At 42.1% G+C, this 14,670-nt stretch overlaps 1 protein-coding gene across 6 annotated transcripts in view; it reads left to right on the top strand.

Moving 5' to 3' along the window:
* Nucleotides 1–14,670, top strand: part of LOC132401724 (kynurenine--oxoglutarate transaminase 3-like) — a 167,922-nt gene that overhangs the window by 73,639 nt on the left and 79,613 nt on the right. For 5 of the 6 annotated variants that reach the window (XM_059983849.1, XM_059983848.1, XM_059983844.1 and 2 more), the window contains 4 exons: nt 1,427–1,558; nt 3,563–3,683; nt 7,372–7,448; nt 8,730–8,819. In XM_059983849.1, the coding sequence (XP_059839832.1) occupies nt 1,427–1,558; nt 3,563–3,683; nt 7,372–7,448; nt 8,730–8,819 (420 nt within the window). The remainder of the gene's footprint in view (nt 1–1,426; nt 1,559–3,562; nt 3,684–7,371; nt 7,449–8,729; nt 8,820–14,670) is intronic. The other variant, XM_059983846.1, reaches the window with a different exon arrangement.

Here is a 14,670-nt window from a genome sequence, read left to right as displayed (position 1 = left end):
GTGAGAAGTGTCACGAACATAGGTGGGAAGAGATTGAACAAGGGGGGATAAGACAGTGTCAAGGTATGCAGAAATGAGTCCGGTGGGGCAGGAGCAAGCTGAGACAATAGGTCTACCTGGACAGGCAGGTTTGTGGATCTTGGGTAGGAGGTAGAAATGGGAAGTACGGGGTGTGGGAACTATGAGGTTGGTGGCAGTGGATGGGAGATCCCCAGAGCTGATAAGGTTGGTGATGGTATAGGAGACAATGGCCTGGTGCTCCTTAGTGGGGTCATGATCAAGGGGTAAATAAGAGGAGGTATCAGAGAGTTGTTGCTGTGTCTCGGCCAGGTAGAGGTCAGTACGCCAGACAACACCAGCTCCCCCCTTATCAGCAGGTTTTATAGTGAGGTTGGGATTGGTGCAGAGGGAGCAGAGAGCAAAGCGTTCAGAAGGAGTCAGGTTCGAATTGGAACAGGGTGTGGTGAAGTCGAGACAGTTGATGTCCCGTCGGCAATTAGCAATAAAGAGATCCAGAGCAGGCAGGAGACCAGAGCGGGGTGTCCATGAAGAGGAGGAGGGTTGAAGACGGTTAATAACTCTTCAGTTAATAAATCATCAGGGTGATTGATAAGATCGTGGCCTAAGGTAGAAGGAAACTTCAAACTTTCTGCATAATCACTCAAAGAGTTGACCTGCATGTGCATATAATGAGAGTTGTATAACTCATCTCCTTCTACCTTAGGCCACGAACTTATCAATCACGGTGTGTGTGTGTGCGCGCGCGCGTAAATTTATTAAATAAGTAGTACAAAAAAATAGAAAAATATAAAAAATGGTTTGGTAATATACATGGGTATATTGTCTATTCAGAAATCTAATGACAGTGGGGAAGAAGCTGTTTCTGAACATTTGAGTGTGTGTCTTAAGGCTCCTGTACCACCACCTTGGATCAGCCATGATTGAATGGTGGAGCAGTCTTGATGGGACAAATAGTTTAATTCTGTTATGTGTTTTATATCTTATGTACTTAGATAGATTCAGTCCATGTCTTCTAACATCTACGATTTTGAGCTCAGCTGCCAATACTTGTACAAGTGGTGAAATGTTCCTGGCTCCTCTTGAACTCAAGCAACAGTTTCAGCTAGATTTACTAGAGTCAAATAATATCTGTTTATTTCCTGTAAGTTGTGGATTGAGTTACTTGATGAACCAATGTAATATCATGGTTTTATCTGCTAGGAAATGGAGATTCTTTGTGGTTGTCAGCCCGTATTTTCTCCTTATTGCGGGAGAAAAGGGTTCCTGTATGAGTAATTGCTTTTATTTCATTGCTTGCTGTTCATTTCATGTTGCTCCTGGTGGTTTTCTCTGAAGCGATTTTGCTCATTTCATTATTGCATTTACTAAGATCTCTGGAGGAAGTATGTTTCTTCTTTCTGTTTAGAGGCCAGCGAAAGTTGAAGGGGATCTGAGTGACAGTGGTGACTGGATTCTTGACCAAGATGAACTTGCCAGTAAATTTAATTGCCGGACTAAAGCAATAATCATTAACACTCCCAATAACCCATTGGGTAAGGTAAGTCTCTGAAATAAAACCCTTTTTGCTTTTTGAAGTTTTAGGTACCAAATATTAGACTGCCAGATGTGTAAAAGAAATCTACCTTTGTGATGGGTCACAAATAAATGTTAGTGTATATAACTTATGGGCTCATCGAAACATAGAAAACCTACAGCACAATACAGGTCCTTTGGCCTCCAAAGCTGTGCCAAACATGTCCTTACTTTAGAAATACCTAGGCTTACCCGTAGCTCTCTATTTTTCTAAGCTCCATATATCCATCCAGGAGTCTCTTAAAAGACCCTATAATTTCCACCTCCACCACCGCTGCTGGCAGCCAATTCCAACACACTCACCGCTCTCTGTGTAAATAAAAAAAAAAACAACTTACTCCTGACATCTCCCCTGTACCTACTTCCAAGCACCTTAAAACTGTGTCCTCTTGTGCTATCCATTTCAGCCCTGGGGAAAAGCCTCTGACTATCCACACGATCAATGCCCCTCGTTATCTTGTACACCTCTGTCAGGTTACCTCTCATCCTTCGTCACTCCAAGGAGAAAAGGCCGAGTTTACTCAAACTATTTTCATAAGGCATGATCCCCAATCCAGGCAACGTCCTTGTAAATCTTTCCACCCGTTCTATGGTTTCCACATCCTTCCTGTAATGAGGCCACCAGAACTGTACACAGTACTCCAAGTGGGGCCTGACCAGGGTCCTATACAGCTGCAACGTTACCTCTTGGCTTTTAAACTCAATCCCACAATTGATGAAGGCCAATGCACCGTATGCCTTTCATTATTCTCAATTTCAAGGACTCTACGACTCAATGTTATGAATATTATTTATTACTTATTTATCATTATTTCTGTTTTGTATTTGCAGTTTGTCTTTTGCACATCGATTGTCAGTTTAAGTCTGTGTATAGTTTTTCATTGATTATATCATATTTCTTTATATCTATTGTGAATGCCTGCAAGAAAATGAACCCTGCGCTTGTACATAGTGACACGTATGTACTTTGATAATAAATTTTCTTTGAACTTTGAACCACAAGGAAGAGCTTTAGGTGGGTTAAATCCTGAGTGGGCAGCCAAGTATATATTAATGCTAATACAATGGAAGACATCGTACAATTTATGGAATATTATGTGGGTACCCTTTTATTTTAAAGTGTAAGTGCTACCTGTAGCTGCTGCTGCTTCAGTATGGAACCGTAAAGAACCAGATATGTTTCAGTCTAGTTTTGAGAGATGGTCTATTTAATCGGAAATCGAATTGAGTTTATTATCACTGACGTAACTTATGAAATTTGATGTTTTGTGGTGGCAGTACCTCAATCATACTAGGTTACAACAATGAAAAAAGTGCAAAAGGGGAAACAAGATATTGTTCATAAGTTCATAGACTGTTCAGAAATCTGATGGCAGAGGGGAAGAAACTGTTCCCAGAGCGTTGATTGTGGGACTTGGAGCTCCTGTACCACCTCCTTGATGGTAGTAATGAGGAGAGGGCATGTCCCGGTGGGGCGGGTCCGTAATGATGGATACTGCCTTTTCTTGAGCCACTGTTGTTTGAAGGTGTTTTTGATGGTGGGGAGGCCTGTGCCCTTGATGGAGCTGGCTGAGTCTACAATGCTTCGCAGCCTCTTTCAGTCCTGTGCTTTGGAAGCTCCCTCCCAGGTGTTGATGCGATCGTACAGAGCGCTCTCCACCGTACGACTGTAGTAATTAGCCAGAGTCTTCGGTGACATACCACATCACTTCCTGTGAGTGAGGAGAGAGTGGAGCAGTGGGCATCTTTGAGGTGCACCATTGTTGATTGTCAGCATGGGGGAGATGATCCACACCGACTGTCGTATAACAATGAGGAGGTCAAGAATTCAGCTACAGGGAGAGGTTTAAGCTCAGTTGTGGACAGGGGATTAATTCCCACATCCAGGAAAATGAATAAACAGAAAGAAAAAGATCAACCAAATGCAATCCAGAAGGTTGTTTCATTTTGTGACTTACGACTTCTTTAGGTATTTAAGACAGAAGAGCTGAAGGTGATCGCTGACCTGTGCATTAAGCATGACATCCTCTGCATCAGTGATGAAGTGTATGAGTGGCTCGTGTACAGCGGACATCAGCACGTGAAGATAGGTAACATTGAGTCTGTGAATCTCTGGGGAGGCTGAGGGCCTAATGACTGTGAATCCAGGAGTCCACCCGAAGACAGCCTGTCCTGGGGTTAGGGGACTGTGCGTGAGAGGGGGTGGGAGGGAGGAACAGGGGTTTGTTTTGCTGTTGTTGCTTTGTGGTGGGTTGTGTTCTGTTTTGTATGTTGAGCATGATGGGTGTTGATGCTGGAATGGGTGTTGCCCCCAACTCATCCTCCGGCATGTTGGTCGTTAGTGCAAACGACACATTTCAATGGTATTTTTTTGATGTACGTGTGATAAATAAATCTAAAATCTGTTAAAGTTTCAGGACCAATCTGGGAATGATGGAAAACAAATAGTATAGGAAGTGTGAGTCTGAATACAAAAGGCAATAATTCTGATAGGATAGAAACAAATTAATTAATTTGGCAATTAAGTAGCCATTAGGGTCAGAGACCTGAGCGGCCATGAGGCCAGAGACATGAGCTTTTGCTGGGATGTGGATTATTTTCCCAGTTACAGATACAAATGACGTTGCTCTCCCTTTGGTCTGGTCAGCAGGAATGTGAGAATCCATGAATTGCTTCTAGGCCCTTGTGTTATTTCTCTGAGTGGACACCTGGATCAGCCAGAGTACCCTCCGATTACATTTTTAAGTCAAGGATGTAGTTTTGATGTCATCATTGCTGTTTAAGGGATAAGGATGTAGACTTTCCAGAAAAGAAAGAAAATTCCGAGTCAGACGTTTAAAGGGACTTAGGAGTGCTCATGAATGCTTCCCTGAAGGTCATCTTGTAGGTTGAGTCGGTGCTAAGGAAGACAAGTGCAATGTTAGCCTTAATTTCCAGAGGGCTAGAATGTAAAAGCAAGGATGTATTGCTGTCAGACCACATTTAGAGTATTGGGAACGTCTTGGGTCCCTTATCTAAGAAAAAATGTATTGGCATTAGAGAGGGTCCACAGGAGGTTGACGAGAATGATTCAGGAAATGAAAGGGTTAACGTACGAGGAGCGTTCGATGACACTGAGCTTGTACTTGCTGAAGTTTTAGAAGGCTGGTGGGGTAGAGGGTGTATCTCAACGAAACCTAGCAAATATTGAAAGGCCCAGATACAGTGGATATTTCCTTTAATAGGGAATCTAGAACAAGAGGGCACAGCCTCAAAAGAGAGAGACATCACTTTAGAACTGAGATGAGAAAGAATTTCTTTAGCCGAAGGGTGGTGAATCTGTGTCACAGACGGTTTGGAAGCGAAATCATTGGGTATATTTAAAGCGGAGGTTGATAGGTTCTTTGATCAGTAAGGGCATCAAAGTTATGGGGAGAAGGCTGAAGAATGGGGTTGAGAGGGATACTAAATCAGCCATGGTGGAGTGAGCCAAAATGGCCTCATTCTGCTCCTATGTGTTATGGTCTTATGATTTTAACCATGTTGTTACTGACAATGACTACTGGACTATCTAAACACAATTAGTTCAATGAGTAAATAAACAGCAAATTGAATAAAGAAAATTATGCCATGCACTATTTGTATCCTTCTGTTGCCTTCACCTGAATCATTGTTCCCTCTGATTCTTCTTGCTGGCCTTTTCCCATGTTTTATGCTTGGGCCATTTCAGAGTTGGCCTACAAATTTGCTCCATACAAAATGCTTCAAGTTCACCCTTGAAACCCCAACTGTCTCATTTCTTGGTGGTGCCATCATTTGTAACAAATGTCATGCTGCAGCCTCCGCTCCATCCATCCAGAAATCTGGATCAGCACACAAAGTGTTGGAAGAACCCAGCAAGTTAGGCAGCATCTGTGGAAGGGAATGAATGGATAGATGATATATCAGGTCAAGACCTTTCATCTGGATTTGAATTCTCTTTATGCCAGAGGTCAAAAGATAAGGTCAGTGCCAGATCAAGTTCATTCAGCATTTGGAATTTGCAATTTCCTGTGGTGTGTTTTTCTGGGCACAACATGCAACACAAAATAACATTCAACAATTCCAAAGAATTATATAAGCATAAAGTTAGAGGTTAAGGTATGGACATGGAATAAAATGTGTATAAATACTGAAATACCAGCATGTATTAACAATATAAACAGAACTATGAAAAGCAACACACAAAATGCTGGAGGAACTCTGCAGGTCAGGTGGCATCTATGGAAATGAACAAACAGGTGACCTTTTGGCTGGAGACCCTTGTTCAGCTCTGAAAAGGAAGGGGAAAGATGTCAGAGTAGAAGGATGGGGGGAGGGGAAAGAGGATAACTAGAAGGTGATAAGTGAAGCCAGATGGGTAAGAAAGGTAAAAGAATGAAGAGGAAGGAATCTGATAGGAGAGAAGAGTGGACCATTGGAGAATGGGAGGGAGGAGGGGTACCAGGGAGAGGTGATAGGCAAGTGAGAAGAGATAAGAGGCCAGAGTGGGGAGTAGAAGAGGGAGTAGAAGAAGAGGTGAGGGAAAGGGAAAACTTTGGTCTATCAGAAGGAGAAATCAATATTCATGCCATCACATTGGAAGCTCCCCAGGCAGAGTATAAGGCGTTTCTCCTCCACCCTGAGGGTGGCCTCATCTTGCCACATAAGGAAGCCATGGAATGGGAATTGGAGTCAAAATTAATTTGCTCACTGGGAAGTTCTGCTTTAGGTAGATGGTGCGGAGGCACTCAGTGAAGTGTCCCCCCCATTTATAAAAAGTAGTTTAAAGTGTTTACAATGCAGTGCAATGACAGAGGCAATAGATAGAGGAGGTGGGACAGTAGGGCTAACTAGGATGATAGATCAGATTAACTGCATGGGGTAAGAAACTTCTAACATGCTGTGAAGTTTTAGTTTTAATAACCCAATAGCAGGATTCAGTGGCCACTTTATTAGGTATGGGAATCAGAATCAGGTTTAATATCACCAGCATGAGTTATGAAATCTGTTGTTTTGCAACAGCAGAGGGAGAGTGTGTGTGTGTGTCTCTTTAAGCTCCTGTACCTCCTCTTTGTTGGTAGCAATGAGAAGAAGGCATGAAGGGACCCAGTCTGGTCTTCTGCTGCTGTAGCCCATCCACCTCAAGGTTCAATGTATCATGCATTCAGAGATGCTGTTCTGCACACTACTGTTGTAAGATGCAGTTATTTAAGTTACTGTTGCCTTCCTGTCAGCTTGGATCAGTCCAGACATTCTCTGATCTCTCATTAACAAGGCATTTTTACCGACAGGACTGCTGCTCATTGGATTTTATGTTTTTCTGTTAACACCATTCTCTGTAAACTCTAGAGACTTTTGTGTATGAAAATCACAGATCAGTTTCTGAGATAGTCAAGCCACCCCATTTGGCACTAACTGTCATTCCACAGACAAAGTCATTTAGATCAGTGGTCCCCAACCACCGGGCCGTGGATCGACGGTTGGAGACCACTGACTTAGATCACATTTCTTCCCCATTTTAATGTGTGGTCTGAACCACTGAACCTCTTGACCATGCTTTTATGCATTGAGTTGGTGCCACGTGATTGGCTGATTAAAATTTGCATTAACAAGCAGGTGTACAGGTGTACCTAATAAAGTGGCCACCAAGTGTAGATGAAGGATCTCGACATAAAACACTCACTATCCACACCTGACCTATTTGAATACATCTCTTTGAATTGTTTGTCTAATGTGGTTCATAGCTCTTTAATCAGTTGCTTTGTTTCATCCTCGTAGCCACGTTGCCAGGAATGTGGGAAAGGACTATTACAATAGGAAGTGCTGGCAAAGCCTTTAGTGTGACTGGCTGGAAGGTGAGTATTTTAAGAAGTTATTTATTGTGCTTGTTTTAAAATAAACTAATATCTCGAAGCTCATTAGTCAAGGTTCCAAATAAAACTTTTTCCTGCAATGCTTTCAGTGTGTATGGAAGATCTGACATTCCAGATCTATGGAAGGATTTAGTCAAGTTATTAGTCAATGAATAACCAAACATTAAAGTACAGTGGATTCCAGTTAATACAGCACATCGGGACCAGTAAATTTTGTCCCAATTTAGTGGCTGCCCCAATTAGTTGAAGGTCCTTGGTGGGGGGGGGGTGGGGGGAGGTATGAAAAAGACAAACTACCATTTAACTGAGTAACAAATTATGTATTTAAATGAAATACAGACCAAAGTAGAACACCAGCAATGCTATTACAGTACTATAAAACTGTGTGTTTGTCTTAATAGTTGTCAGTGTACACTGGATGAATTCTTCACTGATGTGTTCTTAGTTTGTGAATGAACAAAATCAGAACAGAAAGCTAGTGCAGATAATGGACTGCCTTCATACAACATTATTGACAATTCCATTTCCAAATCTTCTTTCTCATTGTAACATTCAAGATGATTATTGATGCCTTCAAATTCTTTGTAGTTTCTAACTTGTTAAGTAATGAAATCATTTCATTTTCACTCCTAGCCCTAGCTGGCATCTCCAAGCCTGAGCACTTGAAACTGCAGTGAGCAAAACAGTTCTGAAATGTTTACTGCTGATTTCTCACCAGCTATATCTAATAACAATCACTGCATTTGGAATGCAAACACACGCAACAGACAATATTTATAAACTTTCGCTCTATACATGGTGTAGTGTCTAACAGCCACACAATTGCACATGTTTGATGCTAGTTAGGAGCTATCCAACAACAGGTTCCTGTACCCAATTAAGCAACATGGTGTCCCAAATAAACAGAGCGAATCCTGTCTACTTTCTTGATTAGCTTTTGTCCTTTGAGAGTTATCCAAAATAAGTGGCTGCCCCAATTAACCGATAGTTCGATTAACCGGAATCCACTACATTATTGAAGTATTTGACAAGATATTAGTCAATGAAATATTAAAGTATTAATGTTTTTTCGTCAATAATTTGTCAAGTATTAGCCAAGGTTCCAAATAAACCGCCTTCTGCGATGCTTTCAGTGTGAATGGAAGATCTGACCTTCCAAATCAGTGAAAAGATTCAGAACATTGTTAGTCCAAAGTGCTGCAAATTTCAAAATGGGGTTTTTGCTTAAGATAGTCAGGAGCTGTTTGTTCTTCTGTCTGGCAGCTCGGTTGGTCTGTTGGTCCAGAGCACCTGATAAAACATCTTCAGACTGTTCAACAGAATACTGTTTACACATGCTGCACCGCGATCCAGGTAGGAGGCTGCCATTCGCAGCCTTTCAGCTATCTCTGGCTCCTGAAAGCATTCAGCATTGAAGGAACCCATACAAACTGCTGGAGGGACTCAGCAGGTCAGGCAGAATCTGAGGAGAGGAGTAAGCGGTTGACATTTCGAGTTGAGAGCCTTTATCAGAACTGCAAAGCAAGGCTGACGAATCCAGAATAATAAGATGGGTGGAGGAGTGCAAGCTAGAAGGTGATAGGTAAAGCCAGGTAGATGGGGGGGAGGTGAGACGCTGGGAATTGACGGGCGGAAGAAGAAGGAATCTGATAGGAAAGGATGGTGACCATGGGTTAAAGAGAAGGAGGGAGGGGTATCAGAGAGAGGTGATGAGCAGGTGAGGGGAAGAGTAGGGGTGAAAGGGAAGCCAGAATGCGGAATAGAGAAAGAGAATGGAGGAAGGTGGGGGAGCAATTACTAGAAATTAGAGAAATCAGTGTTCTGCTGTCTGGCCTATTGAGTTCTTCGAGCATCTTGTGTGTGTTCCTCTGGATTTCCAGCAGCTGCAAAATCGCTTCCGTTTTTGCGATGCCAATGGATTCCATGATGGTGAACATGAGGAGCCCTACCATTCATTCCACTTGACATCCGTCATTCCTTGCAAGTCTATAATTCTCTCTCCCTGGGTTATCGACCCAGTTCCATTTTGAAGGGTAAACACGGATCTTGTTCTTTGTACTTGAATATTTACTGTCCCTGGAAAAACTTTGGATTTTTTTTCCCCCTATGCTCTCTAAAATTAGTGGCTCATGCCTTCAATTTAACCCCTGTTAGCCAAAAGATACAGCCGTAAGTACTTGCGGCTTGCCTTTTTGTGCAACGGCAGTAGTTTTTCACCCTTGAATCCTCAGCTCTCATGTTTCTAGGTGGTGCTGGTAGGTTTGACCTTGGTTCTTGTATTGTTGGTCAATTCCAAGTTGGATTTCATGCATTCTTATTTCAGTTATTTTTTATAATAAAATGTATAGTAAATATAAATCTCTACACTTGTATTGCTGTCAAGTCAATATGTCTTTAGTATTGTGGTACTCTCTCTACACCCATAAATGTGTGGCTAGGCACAGCTCATACACCATCTGTTAATTTACCAACGACACAGTTATTGTTGGAAAATTTCAAATGATGACGTGGAGGCGTACAGAAGCGAGGTAGGTCAGCTGGTTGAGTGTCGCTGCAGCATCAATAAGACCAAGGATTTGCTTGTGAACACGCACCAGTCCTCATTGAGAGATCAGTGGTGGAAAGGGTGAGCAGTTTCAAGTTCCTGGCTGTCAACGTCTCTGAGAATCTATCTTGGGCTGAACGTATCGATGCAATTACCAAGAAGGCAAGACGGTGGCTATATTACCAAAGATGTTACCAAAGATACTTGCAAATGTGTACAGATGTACCATGGAGAACATTCTAACTGGTTGCCTCACCGACTGGTACGGAGGGGCCGCTGCACAGGATTGGAAAAAGCTGCGGTGAGTTGTAAACTCAGCCAGCTCTATGATGGGCACTACCTCCCCAATGTCCAGGACACCTTCAAAATGCGATGCCTCATTAAGGACCCCTCATCACCTTCTTCTCATGGCTACCATCCAGGAGGGGGTACAGGAGCCTGAAGACACACACAATATTTCAGGAATAGCTTCTTCCCCTCCGCCTTCAAATTTCTAATTGAACAATGAATCCACAAGCACTTCCTCAGTATTTTTTGTTACCTCGCTTTTTGCATAGTTTATATATGCTTCTGATTATAATATAGATTTTGTGTATTTCACGACATATGCCAGTGATATTAAATCTGATTCTGCATCTGATTCTATTGTCTGTCTAACACATTCTCTGTACCAATGCCACTCGTGGGGTTTCTTTGGAAAACACTCCCTCAGGTGTTTGCAGAATCCAGTTCCGCAGTGTCTTTAAAGATAAAAATTAGCTTTATTTGTCACATGTAATCAAACCATACAGTAAATGCATCATTTGTGTCACTGATCAACACAGTCTGATGATGTGCTGACTTATGGCGCCAACATAGCATGCCCACAGCTAACTGACCCATACATTCTGGGTGGCAGGGTGGAGATACATCTCGACCAAAGGAGGTGTAAGGCACTCCCTCCCTCCCTCTGCTAACGTGCAAGTTACCCTTCGCCAAGGTGTAGCACCTGCTTAGCCACCCCACCCGGTCCGGGCCACATGAAACCATGGGAGCAAGTGGTAGATGGTCGTTCTGGCAGCTGGTGCATATCGCAAGTTTTGGTTATGTGACCACTGACGCCAGGTAAACAATCACTGAAGAGTAGAGGTTTCCCCGCTATCTGAAGTTAGAGCGAATAGTTCCTATGAAGCCATTTGTAAGCCGAAATGTCATAAAGTGAAGAAGCTATTACCGTTAATTTATATGGGAAAAAATTTTTGTGCGTTCCCAGACCGAAAAAATAACCTACCAAATCAAACCAAATAACACATAAAACCTAAAATAACACTAACATAAGTAAAAGCAGGAATGATATGATAAATATACAACCTATATAAAGTAGAAATATTGTATGTACGGTGTAGTTTCACTTATCAGATCAGGAAGGCAGCGAGCCAAAATCGATTTGGAGAAAAAAAAATTGGCACGTACACGCCTACGCACACAACTACCCACACAAGGCTTCATGGTCATGGTAGTCTTTCTCAGGGTAAACACGCGTATAAAACCGCTGTCTTTTTTTCGTAAAAGCGAAAATCCTGTTTGGTCAGCAAAAACAGGTACAAATGTAGGTCTTTTGTAAAAGCGAGCTGTCGTAAAGCAAACGTTCGAAAAACGGGGGACACCTGTATTGATAATGCCTGGGATCACCCATCTTGTAAAAGACGCTGCCCAGAAGAAGACAATGGCAAACCTCTTCTGTAGAAAAATTTCCCAAGAACAATCATGGTCACGGGTAGACTATGATTACCCACATCGTATGACAAAAGACATAACGATGGTGGTGATGACGCCTTTGGAAGAAACCAGACCACCCAGAGGTCACTGGGAGAACGAACAAACTCGTTACAGGGAGTGATAGAAATGAACCTAACTTCTGTAATAGTGATACACCAACCACTGCGCCACCATGCAGCCTACTGTGTTCAGCATTGCTTCTCGTTCCTCTGTCAGTCTTCCGATGTGGCTGGATGCAATTGTTGCTTGTGCTTAGGAAGTTTTTTTTAATTGAATGTTGGATATCTCACCTTGAGATCAGTTTGAAATCTCTGCTTTGGAAGAATAGTGCACAATTTTAAACTTGCTTTGCATTTCTGCCCCAAACCAGCACTTTGAATGAGAATCTTTATTCATCATTGACACACACAAACTTTTCTTCACCTTTCTTTGCTACCAGTTAGAACAAAAACAATATTTGATGGGACGCAGTCGCAGACCTGAAATTAAGAAAGCTGAGCACGATTGTAAAACATTTCCACACTCAGTTCAGTTCATTTATCTCTCGACAGTACGGGAAAATGCTCTGAGGATTGAACTGTCTCCCAGTGTTGAGTTTTCCTATGTCAGCCTGTGACCAGAGCAAAATCCATTATATTAAAAAACACTTCACTGGAGGGTGTGTGGTGCTATGATAAGGAACACCAATGCATTTGTATGTCCTGTTGATGGTGATTAAGAGAAGTAACAGGTGGAACACTCCTTCAGAGCCGATGAAGGGTCTCGGCCTGAAATGTTGATTCTTTATAGATACTGCCTGACCTGCTGCGGAGTTCCTCGAGCATTGTTTGTGTTGCTTTGTTATTTCCAACATCTGCAGAATCTCTTGGGTTTAAATGTGTTCCTCCTTCAGGACTGTAACTGGAGATTGGAGAGGAATTTGGGTGTCTTTGTACATGAATCTCTTCAGTTCCAGCAAGCAATTAGGAAATGGGTAGTGTATTTGATTGTAAGAGGATTGGCGTACAAATGCAGAGACAACCAGAAACAGAAGAGAACAGTACAGAAAAGGAAGAGACCCTTTGGCCCACAATGTCTGTGCTGACCTGGACACCAAGTTAATGTCAATCTCCTGGTGTTTGGCTTGCTGTCATTACCAAGGGAATCAAAGAGGGCATAGTTTTGGGGTGAGTGATGCTGCCTGGTGTGCCCCTAGTGTTTAGGGTAGCTTCTGCTGTTTCCGTAACAAGTTTTTTTGACCAATTAGAGTTGTTAGTCCTGAGCTGAACCCCTGAACCTGGAGGACCGGTGGACCATTCTTAGTCTGTCCTCTACCCTTTGACCTGTTTGGCATGGGTGACCCTACCTAGAGCCAAAGCATAAAGCCCTGACTCCAGCCAGCATAGCTCTTTGGGTTATTGAGGCACACAAGGTTCGGAGGTTTGGGGTGAGAAGAGAAAGATCTGAAAGGATCCCAAGGGGCCATTTCTCCACACAGAGGGCAGTACATATAGAGAACAAACTGCCAGAGGACGTGAGTAAGACAGGTACAGTTACAATAGTTAGGGACACTTGGACAAGTACATGGATAGGAAAGGTTTCGAGGGATATGAGTGAAAGGCAAGATGGCGCCAGTGACCAGTGTGACTAACACCAATATCCTGCTGATAGCTCACAAAACTACTACTCCTTTTTATAAATGTACTTGTCCTGCTAATCTTTGTGTGATTGGAACCCATAACTTACATTACGATCATGTGTTTTTGGGCTGACTGAGTGATCTGGTACTTTTGCTTTGTCCGAGGGAATTTGGCGTAATCGAGAGTGAGGTTTAGACTGATTATGCGGCCTAATAACGGAGTGCAAATCAATGAGCGGCTCCATTTCTTGTCAATTAAATCACCGAGCAAGATTGAAATCGACAATGCTGGGAGCAGAAGGCGAAGGGGTATTCCACGCCGTCTGCCTTGTGCTTGACCAGTCTCCCTCTCCCTCTCGCTCACTGCTGCTGGAGGAAGGTGTAGGGGTCTTTGGTCTTGGGAAAGTTTTGATTGGTGCGGTTTGTGGATCGGACCAGTTTCTAGAGGACTGTGCAGTTACGTGAGTTTCTGGTTACTGTTTACATATTTTCTATTGTGATTTTGGTCGGGGCACTTCGACACGGACTGGCTCTGCGCCCTGAAGTCAACAAATGACAGAGCACTAAATTGATCTGAACTGAACTAAACTGAACTTTCCCAGACTGTTTCAAGGGCTCTGTGGTTTGATGTTTAATACTCTGTGTGTTATTTGCTTGTTTTTTGCCGTTTGTGTAAAGAAAACACATGTGTTGTGTGTTTGATGTTTTAATTGAGGAGGTACTATGGAATTTCTTTGTTTCGTGGCTGCCTACAGGAAGAAGAATCTCGGGGTTGTTTTCTGCATACATACTTTGACAATAAATGCACCTTGAATCTTTGAACACAGGCAAGTGGGACAAGCATAGTTTCTTTCTTTCTTTTTCAATCTTTTTAATATCATTAATAATATGAACAAAATACAATTGATATATTAATAAAGGGATTACAAACATACAAATTCCCATTACACATGAAAGAATACATAAGCAATGATTACAACAGAAATGAGTTTTCCCAAAACATGAACCATACAGTATATGTATGAACAAGGTAAATCTAGGTATTTCATAATATATAATATAAAAAAACACAGAAAAAAGAAAAAAAATGTTATGCAATAATAACTAAACTACTAATCTAATAGCTAATAAAGAAAAAGCAAAAAAAGAAAAAAAAGAAAGAAAAACTAGAAAAAGAAAAAAAAGGGCTTTTTATAATATCTCACAAAAATACATAATCATCAGTGTCGTCAACTCCGATCCTCTCAACATAAGTAAGATTAAAGCTGGAAAATCAAATAAGC

This window comes from Hypanus sabinus, chromosome 11 (genome assembly GCF_030144855.1).
Source record: "Hypanus sabinus isolate sHypSab1 chromosome 11, sHypSab1.hap1, whole genome shotgun sequence".
Taxonomy (NCBI): Eukaryota; Metazoa; Chordata; class Chondrichthyes; order Myliobatiformes; family Dasyatidae; genus Hypanus; species Hypanus sabinus.
The sequence above is the reverse complement of the archived record's forward strand: the minus strand, read 5'-3'. Positions and strand labels throughout refer to the sequence as shown.